Source organism: Ammospiza nelsoni, chromosome 25, assembly GCF_027579445.1.
Source record: "Ammospiza nelsoni isolate bAmmNel1 chromosome 25, bAmmNel1.pri, whole genome shotgun sequence".
NCBI lineage: Eukaryota > Metazoa > Chordata > Aves > Passeriformes > Passerellidae > Ammospiza > Ammospiza nelsoni.
The window spans coordinates 2,277,731-2,303,761 of record NC_080657.1 but is presented as its reverse complement, the minus strand read 5'-3'; the positions used below and the strand labels follow the sequence as shown (position 1 = coordinate 2,303,761).

Here is a 26,031-nt window from a genome sequence, read left to right as displayed (position 1 = left end):
CAGCATCCCAGCTCCCACACGCCTGCTCCTGCACGAATTTGGGAATAAGGCAAGGCTTATTTCCCCTAAAAGTATTTCATCCTAATTAATCGCTTCAGCTTTGATAGGCAGCTGCTTGTATAATTTTAATTGCCCAACAAGGGCTATAATTGGGTGCACGTGAGCTGGGAATTTGGGAGAAACTCCAGGTCCTGGAATTCAGCTTCTCCTGGCTCAGGCAGGTTAGCAAAGTTCTGTCCTGGCTGGGATTTGCTGCAGGTGCAGCGTTATTGCTGCTGCTGCATCAGCTTAAAATTAAAGGATGGGTCCAAATGTGCTCAGTTCCTTGGGAAAGTTGGGAAGTTTGGATGGGGCTGTGCACTGGGAGCACCAGTGGGATCCAGACTGGGAGCACCAGAGGTATCCAGAGTGGGATCCAGAGTGGGATCCACATTGGGAGGACCAGTGGGATCTTTACTGGGAGGAACAGTGGGATCCAGACTGGGAACACCACTGGAATATAGACAGGAGGACCAGTGGGATCCAGACTGGGAGCACCAGCGGGATCTGTAATGGGAGCACCAGGGGGATCCATGCTGGGAGTACCAGTGGGATCCAAACTGGGAGCACCAGTGGGATCTGTACTGGGAGCACCCCTGGGACCCAGACTGGGAGCACCAGTGGGATCCAGACTGGGATCCAGAGTGGGATCCACATTGGGAGCACCAGTGGGATCCAAACTGGGAGGATGAGGCTGGGAGCACCAGTGGGATCCAAACTGGGAGCACCAGTGGGATCCAGGCTGGGAGAACCAGTGGGATCCAGGCTGGGAGAACCAGTGGGATCCACATTGGGAGCACCAGTGGGATCCAAACTGGGAGCACCAGTGGGATCCGTCCTGGGAGCCACAGCCCATCATGGGATCTCCAGGCACCAGCGACACAGGAGAAATGTCCCATGGGAATCTTCCTGAGCCCTGCTGTGTCCAACCACACCTTGCTCATGGCAATTCCCTTTCCATGCCCATTCCCAGGGGATGGGGCCACCTCTGGATGCCTCAGCTCCAGGAGGATCCAGTGGGATCCTCCATGGGGAACCAGCGGAACACAGAATCCTGCAGCCACTTCATGCCCATCTTGGGAAGGTGGGACAGGTGTGGAATTCCAGCCCGTCCATGCTGGAGCCCTTCCTGGTGGGGAAGGGGCTGCAGGACAGCAGAGGCTGCGCCCTGGCCACGCTGTCCCTGTCCCCCGTGTCCCTGCGTGACGTCTGCGCCCGGGTAAATCAGATCTGTGCTGAATCCCAGCGTTTCCTTGGCAACATCAAGGAATCCGAGGAGCAAAAGCCACCCAGCAGGGCCAGGCTGGGGGACAGCCAGCGCCCACCGAGCCCAACTGGCCACCAGAGCCACGGGGACACTGCAGCAAGCACCGTCCATTCCCGATGGTCCAACCCATCCTGGAGATAATCCAGAGCGTGGATAATCTGCTCTGGTGGTACCTCAGTGCTGGTTGTGGCCACCATGGGCGGCTGGGGACAGAGCTGGGGACACACAGGAGCTGTCACTGTGGGCAGCGGGACGCTGCAGCCGCGTGGCCCCAAAAAATGGGGCAGTTCCGTGGGGGTGCAAGAAACCTGGGATGGGTTTGGGATGGGGTGGCCCCACTCAGATCCTGAGCCTTGTCCTGGTGGCACTGAGGGCTGGCAGGGCTGGGGGTGACGTCCCTGATGTCCCTGGCTTACAGGGAAGGTGGAGAGGAGCTTTTCCCGTTCCGGCTGCCGCTGCCTTTCCGGCTCCGAGCTCTGCAATGCAGCTCGCAGGGCTCGGCTGCTGTGTGTGAATCCCATCAATATTTCATGGAGCTGCTTCCTCCAGGGGAAGGGCTGCTCTCAGCTCCGGCTTTCTGCTGCTCCTACCAGCAGGGAACATCTGATCTCCTTCCAGCAGCACCCAGCACATCGCCCTGGTCCTCCCCATTCCACATTGGCAAATATCCCTGCACCTTCCAGGAGCTCTGGATCCTAAAATCCCTCAAGTTCCACTCTTGGCACCTGCCCAGTGCTCCTGGGGTCTCCAGGGATGAGCCACCAGCTCTAGGATGGGTCACAGAACCCAGCCACATCCCCAGATCCACATCCAGCAGCGGGATGTGCCAACAGCCTGGCTGTATCTGATGTTCCCTGCCCCATCCATCTCACAGATCCCAGCTGGCTCCCGAGCCCAGCAGGAGCCGGGGGTGAGCAGCTTTGTTTGCAGAAAAAGTTGTTTTTTTAACTGCTAAGGCTGCACAATTATTCCCGAGCTTCTTCAGGGATCAGCAGAAAACTTGGGAAGAGTTTTGGGAGCCGGAGAGGTGCCAGGAGAGGGCAGAGCCTGCGGCAAACACCCCTCTGCATGGCACGGGGAGCTTTGGTGGCTTTCTGGGGGTGCCAGCAGCTCCTGCATCCCTGGAAGAGCTCCTGGGATGGGATGAGGGACATGGGATGGTCCCAGCAAGGTGCTGCTCCCCAGAGCACTTGTGAGAAGATAAGGCCAAAAGCTCTGGTGTTGCTTCACCCCCCAACAACTAAAATCTGCACAATTCCCAATTTCTAGAGCAAAACTTCCATCTCCAGTTGTTTTTTTGTCTGTGGAAAGGATGAGGAGCCTGGAGAGGCTCCCAGCAGAGAGGAAGGAGCTCCTGATCCTGACAGGCAGCAGGAGGAGCGGGGCTGTCAATCCCTTCCCAATAATTCCTAACTGAGGCTCTCTCCCTGCTCGTTGGAGATGTGGTGACAAAACATTTGAAGTGCCTTGACAGGGACGCCAAGAGCTGCTGTCACACAGCTCCGGTTTTAATCAGCAGTGAAATTAGGGATTTTCATCACCTTAAACTGCATTTTGTAGCCGTGTGAGGCTTCCCAAAGGGCTGTGCTGCAGTGGGAGCCCACGGAGAGCTGAGCTCCGGGGATGGCAGCAGCTCGGGGTGGATGGAAAAGGGGGGGATTCACCCCCGGATTTGGGGCCAAGCTGCCGCAATGTCACCCTCTGTCCCTGTGCCACAAAGGCTGGAATGGGGACACAGCGAGAGGCTGGGGCGAGGGAGGTGGCAGGAGTTTGGCCTCACAAAGGGATGGAAGATGGAACAGAGGGAGAGAGGTGTGAGCACAGCGGGAGCGGCCTTGGGGAGGTGTTGGAGCGGGAGGAAACGGGCACAGCAGAACTGGGGATGGAGAGGGGAGCTGAGAGCAGCCAGGGGATGAAAACGGGGATGGTTGGGGAATGAAAATAGGGAATGAAAATAGAGATGGTTTGGGAATGGCTGGGGAACAAAACCAAGGATGGTGTGGGAATGGCTAGGGATGAACACAGGGATGGTTTGGGAGCAGCCAGGGGATGAAACCAGAGATCGTTTGGGAATGAAAGCAGGGGTGGTTTGGGAATGAAAGCAGGGGTGGTTTGGGAATGGATGGGGGATGAAACCAGGGATGGTTTGGGAATGAAACCCGGGATCCTGGGAATGGCTGGGGGATGAACACAGGGATGGTTTGGGAATGGCTGGGGGATGAAACAAGGGATGGTGTGGGAATGGCTAGGGATGAACACAGGGATGGTTTGGGAATGAAACCAGGAATGGTTTGGGAATGGCTAGGGATGAACACAGGGGTGATTTGGGAGCAGCCAGGGGATGAACAGAGATGGTTTGGGAATGAAAATAGGGATGGTTTGGGAATGGCCAGGGAATAAAAATAGGGATGGTTTGGGAGCAGCCAGAGGATAAAACCAGGGATGGTTTGGGAGCAGCTGGGGGACAAAAGCAGGGACGGTTTGGGAGCAGCCAGGAGATGAAACCAGGGGTGGTTTGGGAATGGCTGGGGGACAAAAGCAGGGATGGTTTGGGAGTGAAAACAGGGATAGTTTGGGAGCAGCTGGGGGACAAAAACAGGGATGGTTTGGGAATGGCTGGGGATGAACACAGGGACGGTTTGGGAATGAAACCAGGGATGGTTTGGGAATGGCTGGGGATGAAACCAGGAGTGGTTTGGGAATGGTTGGGGGACAAAAACAGGGATAGTTTGGGAATGGCCAAGGAATGAAAATAGGGATGGTTTGGAAGTAGCCAGAGGATAAAGCCAGGGATGGTTTGGGAGCGGCTGGGGGATGTAAACAGGGATGGTTTCAAAATGGCCAAGGTGATGAGGCAGGAATGGTTTGGGAGCAGCCAAGGGATCAGCCAGGGATGGTTGAGGAACAGCCAGGGGACGAAAACAGGGATAATTTGGGAATGGCCGGGGGATGCAGCCAGGGATGGTTTGGGAACAGCCGGGAGATCAGGCAGGGATGGTTTGGGAACAGCCAGGGCTGGTTTGGGCAGGTGCTCCCTCATCCTGTGCTAGAAGAACACCCCCAGGCTCCCGTGCCTGGCAGCAAAGCCCATCCCGTGCTCTCGGAGCATCCGCAGCCTCCCACCCCCAGCTCACAATGGAAGGAAACAAGTGGCGCAGCCTGGGATGTTCCCTGGGCACCCAGAGATGGGGTTCAGCCTTGGGAGCCCCTTTCCCGTGGGTCCCAGACCCCTGGGAGTGAGCACTGCCCACCACAGAACCCATCAAACCCCTGAAGGTGGGCACTGCCCACCACAGAGCCCCTCAGACCCCCGGGAATGGGCACTGCCCACCACAGAGCCTCTCAGACGCCTTAGGGTGGGCACTGCCCATCACAGAGTCCCATCAAACCCCTGAGGGTGGGCACTGACCATCACACTGCCCATCACAGAGCCCCTCAGACCCTCGAAATGGGCACTGCCCACCACAGAGCCCCTCAGAATGGGCACTGCCCACCACAGAGCCCCTCAGAACCCCAGAATGGGCACTGCCCACCACAGAGCCCCTCACAGCCACCACCTCCCGTGAGGGCCACCCTCAATGCCACCTCCCACACAGTTGACCCTGGGGACCATTTTGGGGCACAGAGGGGACCCTGTGGCCAGCCAGGCCTGAGCCCCTCGGGGTGCCAGGGAGATGCCCACGGGCTGTCCCCACTTGTTGTGCCCCTGGTTGTGGCACCAGGGAGAGCACAGGAGCTCTGCCCATCCCAGGGCATGGCCTCACTCCTCCTCACCCCTTCCCGAACAATTTTCCCTCCAGAACCGACCCCAGCACCTGCCCCAAACCGCACGGAAGGCAGAGGAAGCTCTGGATGGAGGAAGAGACAAATCCCCGCACAAATCCCAGCCTGGAGCCGCCGGGAAGCCGCGGGACGAGCTGAGCCCGCTGCGATGCCCCGGGGCAAACCCTTCCCGCTTCTCCCGGTCCCCATCCCGGTTTTCCCGGCGCTGGCACCGGCGTGCACGGGACGGGCTTGACGTCAACGGGGCTTTCAGCGGGATGATGGATGGCACGGGAAGGCGCTCCCGGTGCCGAGCCGCCGGCCGGGAAGCTCTGCCCGCCCCGCACCGGGAGAGGCTCCGGGGAACCGGCCCGGGAAACCCTCGGGAACGGGGGGAAAGCGCGGCCGCAGCGATGATTTTGGGGGGCTCGCATCGCCGCTCATGATTTAGGGGTACCGTGGGGCACGGGGGGATCCCGGCGTTGTCCCCACGCGGATCAAAACCCCTCGTTTCCTTCCCTCCATCCCTCCTCCCGGAGCGCGCATCCCGCTGCTCGCCGGTACCGGGCATCCCCAAATTCCCCATCCCCAAATCAAATTCCCCATCCCCAAATGAATTCCCCATCCCCAAATCAAATTCCCCATCCCCAAATGAATTCCCCATCCCCAAATTCCCCATCCCCAGATGAATTCCCCGTCCCCGGGGATGCTCCGGGGCAGGTGCGGCCCCGCTCGGCCCGGTGCCCGCGGGGCTGTGGCCGCTGTCCCGGAGCTCCGCACCCCGCGGGCACTCACCCACCGCCGCCGCCGCCGCCGCCGCCCGTGCCCGCTCCTCCCCCGGCCCCGGCGGGCTGCTGGGAGCGGCGGGCGGGGGAGCCCCGGGCCCGGCCCCGACGGTCCGGGCGGAGCGGGGAGGAAGCGGCGGCTCCCCGGGGGAACCGGCGGTCGGAGCCCGAACGGCAGCGGCAGCAGCGTGCAGCCGTCAGCTGGGTCCTAAGGGGTGGTGGAAGGAGCGGTGGGTGCCCAGGAGGCTCCAGATGGACGCTACAGCCTTCAAGGGGATCGTACAGGCGGGAGCTGGAGCCCAAAAATCTCCAGCTGGACCCTAGAGCCTTCAGCTGGAGTCTGGAGCCATTCACCAGAGCTTGGGAGCCACCAGAGGGATCCTAAACCCAGCAATTCAACGCCAAGAGGCACCAGCTGGACCCTAAACCTAGCAATTCAACCCCAAGGGGTACTAGATGGACCCTAAACCCAGCGATTCAACCCCAAGAGCCACCAGATGGATCCTACACCCGGCAACTGAACCCCAAGAGGCACCAGAGGGACCCTACACCCAGCAATTGAACCCCAAGGGGTACCAGATGAAGCTTGCACCCTTCAATGAGACTCTACACCCATCAATGGGACCCCAAGAGCCACCACCTGGATCCTAAACCCAGCAATTGAACCCCAAGAGCCACCAGAGGGACCCTAAATCCAGCAGTTGAACCTCAAGAGGTACCAGATGGAGCCTGCACCTTTCAATGAGACCCTACAGCCATCAGTTGAACCCCAAGAGCCTCCAGCTGCACCCTATACCCATCAACTGGACCCTACACCCATTAACCAAACCCCAAGAGCCTCCAGTTGGACCCTACACCCATCAGCTGGACCCCAAAAGCCTCAGGTTGAATCCAATACCTATCAGTTTGACTTTGCACCCATTAATTGGACCCCAAGAGCCCCCAGCCAGACCCTACACCATCAATGGGACCCCAAGAGCCCCTGGCCATACCCTACACCCATTAATTGGACCCCAAGAGCCTCAGCCAGACCCTACACCCATTAATTGGACCCCAAGAGCCTCCAGTTGGACCCTACATCCAACCACTGGACCCCACACCCATCAAACCAACCCCAAAGCCCTCAGCCAGACCCCAGACCCTCCCAGCTGGAACTCAAACCCCTCCAGCTGGACCCTCCAGCCACCAGTTGGACCCTGGAGCTGCCACCTGTCCCTTCTGTCCCAGCTGGACCCCAAGAGCAACACCAACACCCCCCTGCTGTCCCCTGGACCCCAAGAGTCCCCAGCCAGACCCCCAGGACCTCAGAGCTGGAGCCCTCAGCTGATCCTGCTCAGCTGGGCTTTGGGAACGCCACTGGAGCAGCCATGGGGACACCATGGGGACACCGTGGGGACATTGGGGTGCTCTGGATGCTGGTGAAGGAGGAGGTTTGGGCTCAGAGGTGGCGGTTCCAGCGCTGCCCTTGGACTCACCTTGGCTGCCGGGATCCAAACACCGATTTCCCTCTAGGCAGCGTCTCCTGCTCCCGGTGAATTCCTGCGGGGTGAATTCCTGCTCTCCCTGCGTTGCCTCTGCCGGCTGACATGGAGCCACGTGCCAGGAGCGAAGCTTCCTTCACCGCCTTTAACTCTGTCCCTCCCTAAAATCCTACAATTCCCAGCTCTCCATCCCATGGGCAGCACCTCGGGCTGCGCGGGGTATTCCCAATGCTAGGATTAGGGCCTGGCTGGGCAGAGATTTGGGATTGGGGTGGCTCAGGGAGTGCAAGCATCCATCAGTGCAGGGAGGATTGGGATAATTCCCTCCTGTGCTGGAGGGATGCAGCAGGAAAGCTGCTTCAGGAACAGGAATAGCTGAAAGAACTAAATATGGAAACTTGGATAAAGCAGCGCTGAAGGAGGGAGATGGTTTCCTAACGGGATTCAAAGCATATAAACAAACTCAGGGAGGAGGGAGGTTGTCCAGAGGGGCCTTGGTGAGGAAGAGTTTGGAGAACCAGCTGGAATTCTCTCAGCAGGGAAGGCTTTTCCGTGAAATTTCCAGCTTTGTGGAGGAAGTGCCACCCCTGGGAACACATTGTCAGGGGTAAAGAGATAATGAAAAAAACGGCCCTAAAAGATTCTCTGTGGGATTTTTTTTCCAGCTGCTTTTTGATGATAGGAGTGGAGATCTCAGTTCCATTGGAAGCTTTTTGCTCCCTTTGGTTTTTCTGGGATCACCACCCTCACACTGGGAAAGCTTTGGCACTGCAGATTCCAGGCTGTGTGGCACCGATTTCCTGGGAATTTCTTCCCTGGATGGACAAACCCCAAAGCTCAGATATGCCCTGAGATCCCATCAGAGCTCTCCCATCTCCAATGTCCCTTAATTCCTTAAGGAGCTCGGCTTTGCCGGCTCCTCATCACCTCCTGCTTTCCCTTTTGGGTTTGTGCCGGCGCCACGGGGCGGCTTAACGCGATTATCCCGCTACAACGGCCCTAAGAGGATTCCAGCCTCGGCTCAGGGTGGGGACAGGGATGATCCTGCTGCATAGAGGTGGGGGAGCCTGTGAGGGTGACCCCAGGATCTGCAGCCCCCGTGGGTGCCACGAGCTGCCATTCCTTGGGGTAGGGTGGGAAATGCTCATGGATGGATCCTGGAGAGAGGGGAGATGGAGACACAGGGAAAGGGTGGGAATGTCGGGGCTCTGGGGAGTCCTGGGGCTTCCCAGGAGGTTTTGGGACTTCTCAGGGAGGTCCTGAACCTTTCCAGAGGGATGAGGCTTTGCAGGAGGGTCCTGGAGCTGCTCTGGAGCATCCTGGAGCTTCCCAGGAATGTCCTGGGGCTGCCCAGGGAGGTGCTGGGGCCTCCCAGGAGAGTCCTGGAGCTGCCCGGGAAGGTGTTGGTGCTTTCCAGGTTTAGGACATCCCAGGGAGGTCCTGAAGCTTTCCAGAGGGCTCAGGCTTCCAGGAGGGTCCTGGAGCTGCTCTGGAACACTCTGGAGCTTCCCAGGAACGTCCTAGGGCTGCTCAGGGAGGTGCTGCAGCTTCCCAGGAGGGTCCTGGAGCTTTCCAGAGGACTGAGATTTCCCAGAAGGATCCTGGAGCTGTCCTGGGGGTGTCCTGGGGTTTCCCAGGAGGGTCCTGGGGATTCCCAGGGCTGTCCTGGAGCTTTCCAAAAGACTGAGCCTTCCCAGAAAGGTTCTGGAGCTGTTCTGGGGCATCCTGGGGCTCCCCAGGAGATTTTGGGACTTCCCAGGATGTTCCTGGAGTTTTCCAGAAAACCGAGATTTCCCAGAAGGGTTCTGGAGCTGTTCCGGGGCTCCCCAGGAGATTTTGGGGCTTCCCAGGAGGTTCCTGGAGCTCTCCAGAGGACTGAGGCTTCCCAAAAAGATCCTGGAGCTGCTCTGGAGCCTCTGAGGATGCTGTGCAGGTCCTGCAGCTGCATTTAGAGAAGGAGAAGCTGCACCTGGAGAAGGGTTATGGAAAGGGGCTGGTTTAGGGCAGGATTGGGAATCCCAAGGGGGAATAACCCTGCCCTGGGATGGTGCCAGTCCCTGCCCTGGCTGTGGGATGAGCCCTGGCCCCTCTGGAGGTGCCCAGTGGGATGAGTTCTGCAGCTGGGTCAGCTCCTTCCCTGCTGGAGGCCGTGTCCCACTTCTGGCAGGAGCAGGAGCCGTGTGGAGACCTGGAAAATCTCCTGGCAGGAGCAATCAGGTCACCAGTGCTCACCAGTTGGATACTGGGACAGCCAGGGGGTTGAACTGGGTGCTCTCCTGGGAAATCCTCTCCCCAGCAAAGGAGGAATATTGGGAATGAGGCCTCCCAGTCAGAGTATCTCAGCTTCCAGTGCTGATCCTAAAGTTTTGGGGGATTTTTCCTGATTCCTGTCAGCTCTTTGTTAGGAAATGAGGGCTGGGAGAATGAGGGAGAGCAGGATTCCTTTGGGAATTCCCATCTGGAGCTGAAAAGGGAAAATTTCCCAGAACACAGATTCAAACCTGAGCACAAAAGGGATCTGGACCCTGGATCATCCCTCAGGAATTTTGGGCTCCCAAGGGATCCTCTGGCAACGCCCATAGCTCAAATTATCTTCCCAGGGGTTTCATTTCAAAGCAGAAGTGTTAAAAAATTCAATGTCCAGGCACAAATATATTCCTAAATATCCTTAAATATCCTTAAATATTATATGGATCATCCCAGCTAGGACAGACACCAGGTGGGAGGTGACACAAAGGGTCAGGCCCCAAAACCTGGCCCTAAATGGCTCCTTTTTCCTGCAGATCCATAAAGCAGTGTGCCCATGCCCAGAAAGAATTTCTCTCCAGGTTTTCCCGTGCCTGTGGATTTGTGCTTGTTTGGGATCAATCCAGAGTGCTGCTGGAACGGGAATCCCGGGGGATGGCGGGGGCTGAGCTGGGAAGGGCCAGCCCGGTCCTTGCTGCTCTCAGCTGATTTTCCTCCATCCCAAGCAAACCCCACAGCTCCCAAATCCACTCTGGGGTGCAGGGGGAAGTGTTGGAAGGATGGGATGAGCAGGTGGAAGGTGCTGGATGGGTCCAAACTCATGAAAGCGCCACTAAATTTGTGCTAAATCACTTTCTCCTTTATTTTTTCCCCTCCTTGTTTCTTGTTTTCCTTGGCTGCTGCACGTTCCGGGCAGGCTGACAGGGAGCTCTGCGGAGCTGCAATCCCTGTGGGAAAAGCTGAGCAGCTCCAGACAATGGATCCATTGCTGCTGGGAAAGGGAGCAGGTGGGAAGGAAACGGAACCGCACAAAGAGGAGGAGGAGGAGGAGGAGGAAGAGGAGGAGGAGGAGCAAGGGGGGATTGTCCAGAAATCCCTGGAGAGGGGCTGGATGCGAGCTGGGTGCTCTGACAGCTGGGCCTGGCAGCAGCAGCAGCAGCAGGGCTGGGTAATTAATTAATAAATGAGGCTTTTCCCAGGGAATTGTGGGGATGGATCAGAAGGAAATGGCTCAGAAATTCGGGAATTCAAAACCAAAACAACCCCAAAGTGGAGCAGATTTAAGGATTTCCAGGAAAGCTGCCCCATCCTGAGAAAGGTTCAATTCCAGGCTGGAGCAGCCTGGGATAGTGGGAAGGAGGTGGGATTGGATGATCCTGAATGTCCTTCCAAGCCAAACCACTCCACGATCCCGACTTTTATTTCTCTTGGCTGCCTTGCAAGTGCCCTCGGGCTCAAGAGCTCCAATAAAACTGCAGGAATTTCGCTGTGAGACATTTCCCACTCCAGTGCCAGCACAGAGCTCCCAGCCCACGGAGGACACAGAAATTTGTCCCATTTCCTCCATTTCTTCCACAAAACCCACAAATCCCAAATCCCTGTGCTTGCAGGCAATGGGATTTTGTCCTTTAGCAGGGCAGACCCAGCCAGCAATTTTGGGAAGGGTGACTGGAAGTGCAGCAGCCCCGTGGGATCTGCCTTTCCTTTCTCATCCCAACCAATATTTCAAAGGGATTTTATTTTTATAACCTGAACAATGACATTAAAAACGCTATTTAAAAAAAGAAACTTGGCCAGGCTGCAAATTGGGCCACCAGAAGGACAATGAGGAGGCAAAAAGATGGAGTCACTCCTAAAGAAAAGTGAATTTTTTTAATGGGAAAAATCCTGAGGCAAGCATGAATCACCTCTGAGTGTGTCCTGGAGCCAGGAAATTTGGGAATTGGGAGAGCTGGCAGGAGCAGGGCACAGACTTTGGCTTGAAGCAGCTCCAGGATGGCAGGAGAAAATCTGGATTCACTGGAATGTCTCCGGATGATCTCTGGGATTGCACTGCCAGGGATACCCTGGTGGAGTTGCTGGTAAATGGATGTGCAAAAAAGCAAAAAAATTCTGTTGGAAATGCAAAAAATTACTTTATTGGTCTATTAATTGACTCAATCTATTAAAGCAGAATTCCAGAGATTCCAGAGACCACACATATATATATATGAATAAATTCCTTGGGTTCCTCCCTGGAATTGTGAGGATCCACAGGATGAAACTGCCCCAGGGAAAGGGATCCTGGAGGATCTTTGGGATGGGATCCCTGCAGGAAAGGAGAAGGCAATTCCCAAATGAGGGGCTGGGAATGAGGCAGCAGCTCCAGCCCTCTGTGGCTTTGAGGAAAAGTTTAAAGGAAAATATAAATCCCCTCATTTTCCTCATGAAAATATAAATCCCCTCACTAATTTTCCTCATTATTCCCATTGGATCTCATTCCAGAACTAAAGAATTTCAGGGGAACATCAAGGCAGCCTTTTCTTCCCCTCCCTTTGGTGCTGCTTTTGGGTTTTTTTCCTGATTATCAGATTCCTCGAGTCTCCACTTAGATAGAAAAAGCATCTCTAATTCCTTTATCTATTTAAGTCGATTTCAGGAATATTTTTCTCCCACAGTGTGAACAATCAGAACTCTGTGGTCTCCCAGATATGTAAAATAGTTCTTTTTTTTCTTTTGTGGGCAGATATACTTAAGCTACATAATGGGACGCTGAGAGTGAGTCAACTCAGGAACACTGGATATATTTAAATTCCATTTCAAACTAACTCCTATTAAAAAAAAATTCCCAGAAAATGCCAAATCCTGGTGTCAAAAAAAGTTCATTGCAACTCACACACAGAAAGCATTTATATGCAACATCTTTAACAAGTTTATTTACCACGCAATTTATTACGAGGATACTTGACGGAGAAGCAAACAAGCTTGGAAAACATCACAGTATTTATTTTTATTTTTTTAATAAAGCAGGAAAAACACTGCAAAACTAAATACGAGGCCTAAAGGTGGACAGATGGGGGTTTAGGACAGGACAGATCTATGACAGAACAGGAGTCTGGCTGCCTCTCAAGGCACTGCCGCTCCTGAGATGCCTCCACGTTTGTCCTGGTCCCTCACGGTTTGTCCTGGTCTCTCATCGTTTGTCCCTGTCCCTCACCGTCCATCAAGTTTGTCCCTGTCCTTCAGTTTGTCCCCGTCCCTCCCGGTCCCTCAGGTTTGTCCCGGTCCCTCCCGGTCCCTCAGGTTTGTCCCGGTCCCTCTCGGTTTGTCCCGGTCCCTGCCGGTTTGTCCCCGTCCCTCATGGTCCCTCAGGTCTGTCCCCGTCCCTCACGGTCCCTCAGGTTCATCCCCGTCCCTCACGATCCCTCAGGTTCGTCCCTGTCTCTGCCTCTTTGTCTCGGTCCCTCTCAGGTTTGTCCCCGTCCCTCACAGTTTGTCCCTGTTTCTGTCCCTGTCCCTCCCGGTTTGCCCCGGTCCCTCACGGTCCCTCAGGCTTGTCCCCGTCCGTCCCTATCCCTCAGGTTTGTCCCCGTCCCTCATAGTTTGTCCCTGTTTCTGTCCCCGTCCCTCCCGGTGTGCCCGAGTCCCTCACGATCCCTCAGGTTCGTCCCCGTCCCTCACGGTCCCCCCGCCCACTCCCGCCCAAAACCGCAAATCTCGCGAGATCCCCGCCGGGTCACGCGCCCGCGCGCGCCGCCGCGGCCCAGCCCGGGGAGGGGAAGGGACGGGAGAGGGGGGGAACGACAAAAAAAGGGCGGAGCCTCCGCCCCGCCGCCTCACGGCCCCGCCGCCATCTTGTTTCTCGGCCGCTCGGCGCTCACTCCGCTCCGGCCGCCCCCCTTTTCCCCCCCCCCGCCTCCCGCCGGCCGCGCCGGAGGCAGCGCGGGCAGCGGGCGGAGCAGGCGGAGGTCGCGGCGCCGGCCGCCCCGGTGAGTACGCGGGGAGCGCGGCGGGGGGGAGGCGGCGGCGGCGGCCCGTGAGGGGGCGCGGGGCGGGGGCGGCCCGAGGGGTCCTTGCGGCCCCCCCTCAGCAACGGCCGCGTTGCGATTGGCTGGGCCGCGGCGCGCGCGCTGATTGGCCCGCGAGGGGGAGGCGGGCGCGGGGAGGTGGGCGCTGATTGGCTGGCTGGGTGCGGACCGGGGAGAGGACAGCGAGCGGACCGTTGTCCCGCGCGGGCGCTGGGTGGGGGGGGCCGGCGGGGCCGGGGCAGGCCCGGGCGGGCTCGGGAATGGCGGAGCCCGGAACCCCCGGCCTGAGAGCCGAGATTCGGGGTGGCAGCGCCCAGGACCCCCCGGTTTGAGAGCCGAGATTCGGGGCTGGCAGCGCCCAGGACCCCCCGGTTTAAGAGCCGAGATTCGGGGCTGGCAGCGCCCAGGACCCCCCGGTTTGAGAGCCGAGATTCGGGGCTGGCAGCGCCCAGGACCCCCCGGTTTAAGAGCCGAGATTCGGGGCTGGCAGCGCCCAGGACCCCCCGGTTTGAGAGCCGAGATTCGGGGCTGGCAGCGCCCAGGACCCCCCGGTTTGAGAGCCGAGATTCGGGGCTGGCAGCGCCCGGGAACCCCCAGGCCTGAGAGCCGAGATTCGGGGCTGGCAGCGCCCGGCACCCCTCGGTTTGAGATCCGAGATTCGGGGCTAGCAGTGTCCGGGATTCCCGGCCCGAGAGCCGAGATTCAGGGCTGGCAGTGCCCGGAACACCCCGGGTTGAGAGCCGGGATTCGGGGCTGGCGGTGCCCGGGATGCCCGGGCCGTGAGCTGAAATTCGGGGCTGGCAGCGCCCGGAACCCGCGGCTCGAGAGCCGAGACTCGGGGCTGGCAGTGCCCGGGAACCCCGGCCTGACAACCGGGATTCAGGGCTGGCAGTGTCCGGGGAACGCGCTGCCCCACGGCCGGCGGGCAGAACAGAGCGCGGAGGCCTCCCGGTGTTTTCCCGGTGGGATTTACCGGGCCTCCACACGGGATGTGCTCCCTAGAAGGGTCCAAACCAAGGTGGATAAAGCCTTGAGCCTTTGGCTTTAAAGCTGATGAGCTTTAGGGTCTCTTTCACCCAAAGCGTTCCTGGTTCTGTGATTCCAAGGCAGGTTGCGATCCTGAGAAGTCAGCGGGTAAAGAGGAGCTCGGATGTTCAGGTTTAATTTGAATTTAAGAAGGAATTCTTGGCTGTGAGGGTGGTGAGGGGCTGGAATGGATTTCCCAGAGCAGCTGTGGCTGCCCCTGCATCCCTGGAAGTGTCCAAGGCCAGGTTGGAGCACCCTGGGACAATGGAAGATGTCCCTGCTATGGCAGGAGTGGCACTCGGTGATTTTTCTGAGTGATTTTTTAGTGAGTGGAACATTTTCCATGGATTTGGGAATAAATCTTCCCTGTCTCCATTGCTGAGCATGCACAATTCAAAGCTCATGAGCTCCTCCCTTTTTCCTCCAGTCCTACAAACCAAACCATCAAACTTCCTTGCCAACATCAGAGCCTTTCCTTAGGATTTTCCTAAAATGAGATTTTGGTTTTGGACTGGGCTGTTCCTGCTGGGTGTGTTTGTCCTCATGCTCTGTGACAGCCTCAGCTCGCTTGGGCATTGTGGTGACAACAGTGTCACAGCAGGGACAGGATCCCAGGAATTCCTGGAAGTGCCTCAGTGACAGCTCCAGGGGGTTGAACATTCCTTTCTCCCCTTTTTTTTCCCAGAAGTTTTTTCTGTAATTCATGGAATAGTTGCAGTTGGGAGGGACCTTCCACTGTCCCAGGTTGTGCCAGCCTGGCCTTGGGCACTGCCAGGGGTCCAGGGGCACCCCAATTTCTCTGGGAATTCCATCCCAGCCCCTCCCAAGAAAAAATTCATTCCCAAATTTAATCCAAACCCTGTGTGATTTCACAGCAGCAGCTGCAATGACTGAAATAAACCCTTTAGGCTTCCCAAATTAATTTAGCGTTTTTTGGTTTTTTTTTTTTTTTTTTTTTTTTTTTTTTTTTTTTTTCTCAAATAAACCCTTTAATGTAGGGCCTCCCAAAATTAATTTGGGGAGTTTATCCCCCAAAAAATAAACCTGTTATTGTAGGGCTCCCAAAATTAATTTGGGGGTTTTACCCTGCACAAATAGACCATTTAGTGTAGGGCCTCCCAAAATTTATTTGGGGTTTTTATCCCCCACAAATAAATCTGTTACTGTATGATTCCCACAATTAATTTGGGGTTTTTACCCTGCACAAACAGACCCTTTAGTGTAGGGACTCCCAAAATTAATTTGGGGTTTTTATCCCCCTACAAATAAACCCATTATTGCATAATTTATTTGGGGTTTTTATCCCCCCACAAATAAATCCATTACTGTAGGGTTCCCAAAATTAATTTGGGGTTTTTATCTTCCTCATAAATAAACCCTTTACTGTATGACTTCCCAAAATTTATTTGGGGTTTTATCCCCCACAAATAAACCCATTACTGCAGAACTTCCTATAAATAACTCCTTTACTGTAGAACTTCCCAAAATTAATTTGGGGTTTTTTTTCCCCCCACAAATAAACCTTTTATTGTAGAACTTCCCAAAATGAATTTGGGGTTTTTATCCTCCTACAAATAAACCCATTAGTGCAGAACTTCCCATCATTAATTTGGGGTTTTTCCCCCTCACAAATAAACCTGTTACTGTAGGTCTTCCCAAAATTTATTTGGGGTTTTTATCCCCAACAAATAAACCTGTTACTGTAGGGCTCCCAAAATTCATTTGGGGTTTTCCCCCATCACAAATAAACTCGTTACTGCAGAACTTCCCATAATTAATTTGGAGTTTTTCCCCCTCACAAATAAACCTGTTACTGTAGGTTTTCCCAAAATTTATTTGGGGTTTTTATCCCCCACAAATAAACCTGTTACTGTAGGGCTCCCAAAATTTATTTGGGGTTTTTATCCCTCTACAAATAAACCTGTTAATGCAGAACTTCCCATAATTAATTTGGAGATTTTCCCCCTCACAAATAAACCTGTTACTGTAGGTCTTCCCAAAATTCATTTGGGGTTTTTATCCCTCTACAAATAAACCCATTACTGCAGAACTTCCCATCATTAATTTGGAGTTTTTATGCCCCCCACAAATAAACCCTTTACTGTACAGCTTCCCAAAATGAATTTGGGGTTTTTATTGCCACGAAGAATTATTAAACCCTCTGGGAGCAGCTTTAGGACCCCTGGGATGTGCCAGGGCCCAGGAAAATGTGTTTGGGCAGTCAGAATTCCACAATTCCAGGCAGACATTCCCCTGTTTTGCAGGAAAGGTGCTGCATTTGTTTTTCATTCCACCCAAAGTGCCTTACATAACTCCAATAGTCAGAATTCCACAGCTTCCAGGCTGTTTTTATCTCAGGAATGCCACAGGAAGAGAACACAGTGTATTTATTTTTATTTAAGGCCATGTTTTAACCAATTGTATTCCCCCAAATCATCAGGAAGATTCATTTTTAAATTAATCTCTCCTCGTTATCAGATTCAGAGTGATTTAATCTGCAGGGCTTGGCTGTGCTTCCCAATATTTTTCTCCTTGGATAATCCTGTCAGCAGGAAATTATAGAATTATAGTTTGGAATTAGAGCTGGAAATCCATGGTGGTGATGTTGATAAAATTGGGATTTCTGCATTTAGAGATATCCCATAATATATATATATATAATATGTAATATATAATATATAATAGATATATGTAATATATAATATGTAATATCTAACATATAATATATATGTAATATGTAAATATAATATATAATATATAACATAATATATAATATATAATATATAATATATAATATATAATAGGATACATAATAGAATATATCAGGAAATATATAAAAATAATATATAATATAATGTAATATATTATACTATCATTATATAGTGTAATATAGTATAATTAATGTAATATTAATATTATGTAATATATAATATTATAATATATATAATATCAGGGGATAGATATAATATAATATAATATAATATAATATAATATAATATAATATAATATAATATAATATAATATAATATAATATAATATAATATAATATAATATATCTGCAAAAGGGTGGCAGAGGATGGAGGCAGGCTCTGATCAGGGTCAGGCCGAGGAACAGCGGCCATAAATTCATAAATTAACATAATAACCCACACATTAATTCATAATAAACCACAGCGAGTTCCTCCTCACCCCGAGGAAGAACAACATCCCACGGGGCTGGCAGAGCTCCCTCTGGGGACATCCCAAGTCCACCTGGAGCTGTCCCAGTGTCACCTGCTCCTCCTTGGGAGGGGTTTTGGGGCTGGTTCGTCTCCAAAATTCCCAAAATTTCAGGAATTCGGGGCTCGGAGCACGTGCGGCCCCGCGCCCCGCCGGGAAGGTGTGGCGGGAACCGCCGTGAGTGACAGGCGCGCCGCCCAATCAGCGGCCGTCCACTCCCGCCTCCTCAGGCGTTTGAATAGGAGGCGAGGCGGCCAATCGGGGCGGGGCTGGGGGGCGGGGCTTGCCTGACCCCTGCGGCCGCCGCTCAAGGTAACTTTAAAGCAGGAAGCGGCCGGCGAGGCTGCGCCGCGGCGCCGACCAATGGGCGAGCTCGACCGCGGGGCGCGCAGCCAATGGGAGAGCTCGAGCGCGGGGCGCCCAGCCAATGGGCGCGGGCGCGGGGCGGGCCGGGCGCGCGCAGCGGGGCGCGCGGGGCCGCCGCCGTTAAAGGGGCCGCGGGCACGGCCCGGCCCGGGGCGCCCCGGCGGCTCCCGGGGTCACTCAAAGACAAAGCCATGGCGGGGAACCCCCGGCCGCGGGCACGGCCGGCGGTGAGTCCTGGGCGCCGCCACTACGGCGGCGGCGGGGGAGGGCGGCCCGTGCGCCGGGGCCAGGCCGCGGCGGCGGGGGATGCTCGTGCGTGCCGGTGCGGGGTGGGGGGGGGGGGCGCGGCGGGACGTGGTTAAACCCTCAGCGGTTCAACCCTCAGCGCTCCGCACCGAGCCTCCCGCATCGCCGGTAACACCGTGAGGGCAGCGCTGAGGAGGGGGCGGACAAAGCAGCGGGGGTGCCCCGAGCGCGGCGGGGGCTCCGCGGTGCCCTTGGCCCGGCCGCCATCACCCCGCGGGGCCGGGGGGCGACAGCGGAGCCGCGGCACCCCCGAACCCCTCAGCGGTGCTGGCGGCTCTTTGTTGTCGTTTTAGTGGGGAAATCGGTACCGAAGGTCACGGGGGGAGCGGGGCTCGGAGGATCTGAGGGGTTCCGGTGAGCCCCGGGCCGGGCGCGCTCCGCTGCCGGCCCCGGCTCAGCCCCAACTTGGAGCGGGGCCTGCACGAGTGACCTTGAAATGCCAGCGCTGCGAGCCGGCACTCTGAAGGACAAAGTTTGTTTGCGGCACTTTGGACCGAAAAAAAAAATAAAATTAAAAAAAATAAATAAAAGAAGAAGGGAAAAAAACGGAGCCGAGGGCATCAAGGACATGGGGATAGTCCCGGTTTGGATTAAAGTTGGGTTTGTGAGCGCTCTGTGGGTGTTGCTGCTCTTCCCAGGGTGACAAATCTGAAAAATCACATTTTGTTCTTCTCTTTCTTGAGGTTAAAAGCGCTGCTTTGTGTAATTAATAATAATTAATTGCTAAAACTTCATGGAAGGGTTTTAGGGTGAGGGTGCAGGGCCTTGAGGCTGAGCTTTGCCTCCTGTCAGGCTCTGCTGAGCTTTGAGTTTGGGATTTAATTCCAAATTAACGCTGCCAGTGCCTCATCCCGGAGTTATTTTATTACTTAACATGATCACACTTTCAATAAAGAAGGAAATAAGAGCAGAAATATCCCTAAAAATCAGATTTTAATAATTTAGGGAATGTTGGAGGAACTTCTGGAGCCGCCTGTGGGGATTGGAGAATTCCCCGTGAGCATGAAGGTCATTGTCAGCATCTTGAAGCAAAAAGAAGAAATTTCAATTTATTTCCTTAAAAAATAATTTCTTTTTTCCCCTAGAATAATTAATTTCCCTAGAAATTGGGATTTATCCAGCTTTTTAAGTGTTGGCAGTGTATTCAGCAACCTACAGAATAAAAAATTCAAATGAAAATCTTAATTCCACCCAAAATTTGGAGTATTTTGCTGCTTTTATATTTCAGGAATAATCAGTTCTGCTCGATCTTTTTAGGTCAAGAGCAGCAAGAAATCTGGAAATGGATTTATTAACAAATAAATTATTTATTTATTAATTTTTTTTTATTATCATTTCGGGTTTTTTTTTATTTTTTCCAGCTTTGGAGGGGTAGGAAGGGCCCATTTTAAGGAGTGAGTTTGGATTTTTTTAGTTTTATTCTCTATATGAGTTGGATTTCTTTAGTTTTATATTAAAATTTGCCCCATAAATTGGATTTTCAACTTTATTCTCTGCATGAGTTTGATTTCTTAATTTTATCCCTTATAATTTGGATTTTTTAACTTAATTCTCTAGGAGTTTGATTTTTAATTTTATTCTCTAAAAGTTTGATTTTCTCCTTTTATTCTCCCTATGAATTTGATTTTTTTAGTTTTATTCCCTATAATTTGATTTTTTTAACTTTATATCCCCTATAATTTGGATTTTATCCCCTATAATTTGGATTTTTTACCTTTATTCTCCAGAAGTTTAATTTTAAATTTAATTCTGTAGAAGTTTGATTTTTTAACCTTTATTCCCTATATAAATTTGATTTTTTAAGTTTTATTCTCTCTAAATTTAATTTTCCACCTTCATTTCCCAGCACTTTGCTTGACCTATAAATTTCAATTTTTAATTCCTCCTCAAATTTTAACCTGGAACTTTTTAATTATGATCAAGAATAATTTAATTTTTATTTCAGAGGGTTAAAAACCCTTCAGGACATTTCCAGAGCATCCTGGGAGATAAAAAAAGAGATTTTTTAGGAGTTATTCCCAAAAGTTGAAGGGATTTTCTTGGATTTTCTATTTTTTTCTCAAATCGGAGCAGGATAAATTTCCAAATATTGGGAATTTAGGATTTGCTTGGCTTCTTACACATAGGAAACTTGGTAAAAATTTAAAATCACATTTAAAATTAAATTAAATTTTAAAAAATTAAAATTTGTGCCACTGCCCTCACTGGATGGGCAGTGACATTCCCTGTCTGCAAATCCTTTTAAATATTTGGATAATTTTCCAAATATTTGAAAATTTTAGATTTGTTTGCTACTTACACAGGGTGAACTTGTTAAAAATTTAAAATCACATTTACAGCTGAATTAAATTAAAAAAATAAATTTTTAATAATTATTTTAAAATTTTAAATAATTTTTTAAATGCCTTCACTGGATGGGCAGTGACATTCCCTGTCTGCAAATCCTTTTAAATATTTGGATAATTTTCCAAATATTTGGAAATTTTACATTTCTTTGCTACTTACACAGGGGGAACTTGTTAAAAATTTAAAATCATGTTTAAAATTTAATTAAATTAAAAAAAATTTAATAATCATTTTTAAATTTTAAATAATTTTTTAAATGCCCTCACTGGATGGGCAGTGACATTCCCTGTCTGCAAATCCTTTTAAATATTTGGATAATTTTCCAAATATTTGAAAATTTTACATTTGTTTGCTACTTACACAGGGGGAACTTGTTAAAAATTTAAAATCACATTTAAATTAAATGAAATTTAAAAAATTTAAAGCTTGTCCTCACTGGATGGGGGCATTTTCCCCATCCCACCTCCCTTGGGACCTGGTGATTTCCCAAGGAAATTACTCAGGCTGGAATTGCAAGCTCTGAGATTTTGGGATTTTATTTGGGATTTTTCTCTTGAGATTTTCCAAGCAGCTCCATTTGGCTGCTCCCCCTTCCCAGAAAAAGCAGAAAAAGCAAAAAATAACCCAAAAAATCCCAACCAGAGGCTCCTTCACGCTTCCTTTGCTCTCCACGAAGCGAAACCCTCGCAGGTTCTGTCAGGATTTGGGAGTTTTGATGTTTTGATGTTTGCCAGAGGTGTCGTGCTCTGGTGGGTGGAAAATCTGCTGCAGCTGTTGGGATGTTCCTGGGATCTGCAAAGCTTCAGCTTTCCCTGCTTTTTCTTTTTCTGGAAAAAATAAAATTATTTCCTGCCTGGAGAGGATGGGTTGGAGGTGAATCGTGGTTTTCCTGAATGCCGGGATGGTTTGGGTTGAAGGGAATTCCATCTTCTCCTGTCCCAGGGTGCTCCAAGCCTGGCCTTGGACATTTCCAGTGATCCAGGGCAGCCACAGCTTCTCTGGCAGAGCTTTTCTCTCATCCCCTGCTGGATTTTTGGGAAGATTTTTGTTTCCTTCAGAGCTGTGTCCATGGATCTCCTCGTTGGGGTTCTCCCAGCCTGGATCTGGATGATCCTTGAGGAACCTTCCAGGATATTCCAGCTGAGCTGAACCATCCAAAATCCAAAATCCAGGCTGGGATAATCCCAATGAGGAGATCCATGGACGCAAATCTGAAGGAAAAAAACTTCCCAAAAAACCAACCCTGGCCAGGAAGGAATGATGGAAAAGCTTTCCAAGGGAATGGGAACATTCCCAAGGTTCTCAGAGGTCTGGGAATGGTTGGACAACACTCTGGGGATGCCCAGGGTCTGGATGATCCTTGAGGATCCTTCCAGGATATTCCAGATGTTCTGAACCACCCAAAATCCAAAATCCAGGCTGGGATAATCCCAGTGAGGAGATCCATGGACGCAAATCTGAAGGAAAAAACTTCCCAAAAAACAGCAGGGAATGATGGAAAAGCTTTCCAATGGAATGGGAACATTCCCAAAGCTGCCAGAGCTCCAGGAAGGTCTGGACACCACTCCTAGGGTTCAGGGACTGGATGATCTTTGAGGATCCTTCCAGGATATTCCGGATGTTCTGAACCACCCAAAATCCAAAATCCAGGCTGGGAGAGTCCTGATGAGGAGATCCATGGACGCAACTCTGAAGGAAAAAACTTCCCAAAAAACAGCAGGGAATGATGGAAAAGCTTTCCAAGGGAATGAGAACATTCCCAAGGTTCTCAGAGCTCCAGGAATGGTTGGACACCACTCTGGGGATGCCCAAGGTCTGGATAATCCTTGAGGAACCTTCCAGGATATTCCAGCTGAGCTGAACCACCCAAAATCCAAAATCCAGGCTGGGAGAATCCCAATGAGGAGATCCATGGACACAACTCTGAAGGAAAAAAAAAACCTTTCCCAAAAATCCAACCCTGCCAGTAGGGAATGATGGAAAAGCTTTCCAAGGGAATGAGAACATTCCCAAGGCTGCCAGAGCTCCAGGAATGGTTGGACACCACTCTGGGGGTGCCCAAGGTCTGGTTGATCCTTGAGGAACCTTCCAGGACATTCCAACTATGCTGGGATGGGCTGAACCACCCAAATCCAGGCTGGGATAATCCCAATGAGGAGCTCCATGGACACAACTCTGAAGGAAAAAACTTCCCAAAAAACAGCAGTGAATGATGGAAAAGCTTTCCAAGGGAATGGGAACATTCCCAAAGCTGCCAGAGCTCCAGGAATTGTTGGACACCACTCTGGGGGTGCCCAGGGTCTGGATGATCCTTGAGGATCCTTCCAGGACATTCCAGCTGAGCTGAACCACCCAAAATCCAAAATCCAGGCTGGGAGAATCCCAATGAGGAGCTCCATGGACACAACTCTGAAGGAAACAAAATCCTTCCCAAAAATCCAACCCTGCCAGTAGGGAATGATGGAAAAGCTTTCCAAGGGAATGGGAACATTCCCAAGGTTCTCAGAGCACCAGGAATGGTTGGACACCACTCTGGGGGTGCCCAGGGTCTGGATAATCCTTGAGGAACCTTCCAGAATATTCCAGCTGTGCTGGGATGGGCTGAACCACCCAAATCCAGGCTGGGTGAATCCCAATGAGGAGATCCATGGATGGATGAAGGAATGGATGAATCCATGGAAAGATGGACAGGATGGATGGATGGATGGATGGATGGATGGATGGATGGATGGATGGATGGATGGATGGATGGATGGATGATGGATGGATGGATGGATGATGGATGGATGGATGGATGGACAAAGGGATGGATGGACAAAGGGATGGATGGATGGATGGATGGATGGATGGATGGATGGATGGATGGATGGATGGATGGATGGATGGATGGATGGATGGACAAAGGGATGGATGGATCCTTGGAGGGATCCATGGATGGATGGACAAAGGAATGGATGAATCCATAGAGATCCATGGATGCATTAAGGGATGAAGGAATGGATGGATCCATGGAGAGATGGACACATCCATGGATGGATGGATGGATGGATGGATGGATGGATGGATGGATGGATGGATGGATGGATGGACAAAGGGATGCATAAATCCATGGAAGGATCCATGGATGGATGGACAGATAGAAGGAAGGATGGATGGATCCATAGATCAATCCATGGATGAATGGATGAAGGAATGGATGGATCCATGGAGAGATGGACACATCCGTGGATGGATGGATGGATGGATGGATGGATGGATGGATGGATGGATGGATGGATGGATGGATGGATGGATGGATGGATGGACGGACAAAGGGATGCATAAATCCATGGAGGGATCCATGGATGGATGGACAGATAGAAGGAAGGATGGATGGATCCATAGATCAATCCATGGATGAATGGATGAAGGAATGGATGGATCCATGGTGAGATGGACACATCCATGGATGGATGGATGGATGGATGGACAGATAGAAGGAAGGATGGATGGATCCATAGATCAAGCCATGGATGAATGGATGAAGGAATGGATGGATCCATGGCTCCATGGCTCCAACCTGGCCTTGGACACTTCCAAGGATGAGGCAGCCACAGCTTGTGTGGGAAATCCATCCCAACCCTTTACAGGAAGGAATTTCTTCCCAATCTTTAACCTAAACCCATCAGTTTGAAACCACTCCTGGCTGTTCCTCCTCCTGTTTCTTTCCTGGTTTTTATGGGTTTTTCCTGGTTTTCTCCTCTCCAGGTGCCAGGATGTCCACGGATGGTGGCTTTGGCACGGGGAACAGCGATGCCCAGCAGAGCCTGCAGAGCTTCTGGCCACGGGTGATGGAGGAGATCCGCAACCTCACCGTGGTGAGCACCCCAGGGCTGGGATATTCCCAGAAAAAATGGGAAAAATCTCAGCTTCCTGCTCTGGGATCTGGGAAATTGGGAGTTTCTATGGGTTTAGGAAGTGAGGAATAATCCCTCAGCCAGGAATCTCAAAAAATAAAAAAAAAATTGACATGGAATTGTAGCAAATTGTAGCAAATAAAATCATGGAATGGCTTAGCCTGGAAAAGATCATCAGGATTTTCCCTGTTCCTTGGGAATTTGTATAGAATCATGAGCATCCTCGGGGTTGAGATATTCCCAAAAAAATAAATGAAAAAATCCCTGTGAAATCTCAGCTTCCTGCTCTGGGATCAGGGAAATTGGGAGTTTTATGGGATAAGGGGGGTTAGGAAGTGAGGAATAATCAGGCAGGGGGGATAGAAATGGAATTGTAGTAGGGTCATGAAATCATGGAATGGTTTGGTTTGGAAAATATCTTCAGGACAGGAATTGGGAATTAAAATAGAACCAGGAGCATCCCCAGGGCTGGGATATTCCCAGAAAAAATGGGGAAAATCTCAGCTTCCTGCTCTGGGATCAGGGAAATTGGGAGTTTTATGGGATAGGGGGATCAGGAAGTGAGGAATAATCCCTCAGCCAGGAATCTCAAAAAAACCCAAAAAAATGGTGATGGAATTGTAGTAGGGTCATGAAATCATGGAATGGTTTGGTTTGGAAAATATCATCAGGACAGGAATTGGGAATTAAAATAGAACCATGAGCATCCCCAGGGCTGGGATATTCCCAGAAAAAATGGGAAAAATCTCAGCTTCCTGCTCTGGGATCTGGGAAATTGGGAGCTTCTATGGGTTTAGGAAGTGAGGAATAATCCCTCAGCCAAGAATCTCAAAAAAACCCAAAAACAATGGTGATGGAATTGTAGCAAATTGTAGCAAATAAAATCATGGAATGGTTTAGTTTGGAAAAGATCATCAGGATTATCCCTGTTCCTTGGGCACAGGAATTGGGAATTAAAATAGAACCATTCCAAGTCTTCCTTAGAAGTGTGAAATTAAATTCTTTGGGAAGTTTGGAGTTAAAATAGAACCCATTCCAAGTCTGCCTTGGGAATTCCACTATCCCAATTAAAATATTTAGATTTGGAGAAAAATTAGGCTCCAAGCCTCATCCTGCCCTGAAGTGTTGAAATCACTGAAATTCCAAATGTGTTATCAGGTACGTTATTAAATTAAAGATATTTAATTAAAAAATCCCATTTAGGTTGAGATTAACAACTGGACTAAGGAAATTCTTTTTTTTTCCATCTCCACAAGAGATGTAGGAACAAGAGCACATAATAAA

The 26,031-nt window shown here is 51.5% G+C and overlaps 1 protein-coding gene across 3 annotated transcripts in view; it reads left to right on the top strand.

The window, feature by feature from the left end:
- Nucleotides 1-13,332: 13,332 nt before the first annotated feature.
- NFYC (nuclear transcription factor Y subunit gamma) overlaps nucleotides 13,333-26,031 on the top strand; it is a 30,545-nt gene continuing 17,846 nt past the window's right edge. For 2 of the 3 annotated variants that reach the window (XM_059488897.1, XM_059488895.1), the window contains exons 1-2: nucleotides 18,303-18,426; nucleotides 24,599-24,708. In XM_059488897.1, coding sequence (XP_059344880.1) covers nucleotides 24,607-24,708 — 102 coding nt within the window. In that variant the 5' untranslated portion in view covers nucleotides 18,303-18,426; nucleotides 24,599-24,606. Of the gene's footprint in view, nucleotides 13,550-18,302; nucleotides 18,427-24,598; nucleotides 24,709-26,031 lie in introns of those variants that run through there. The other variant, XM_059488896.1, reaches the window with a different exon arrangement.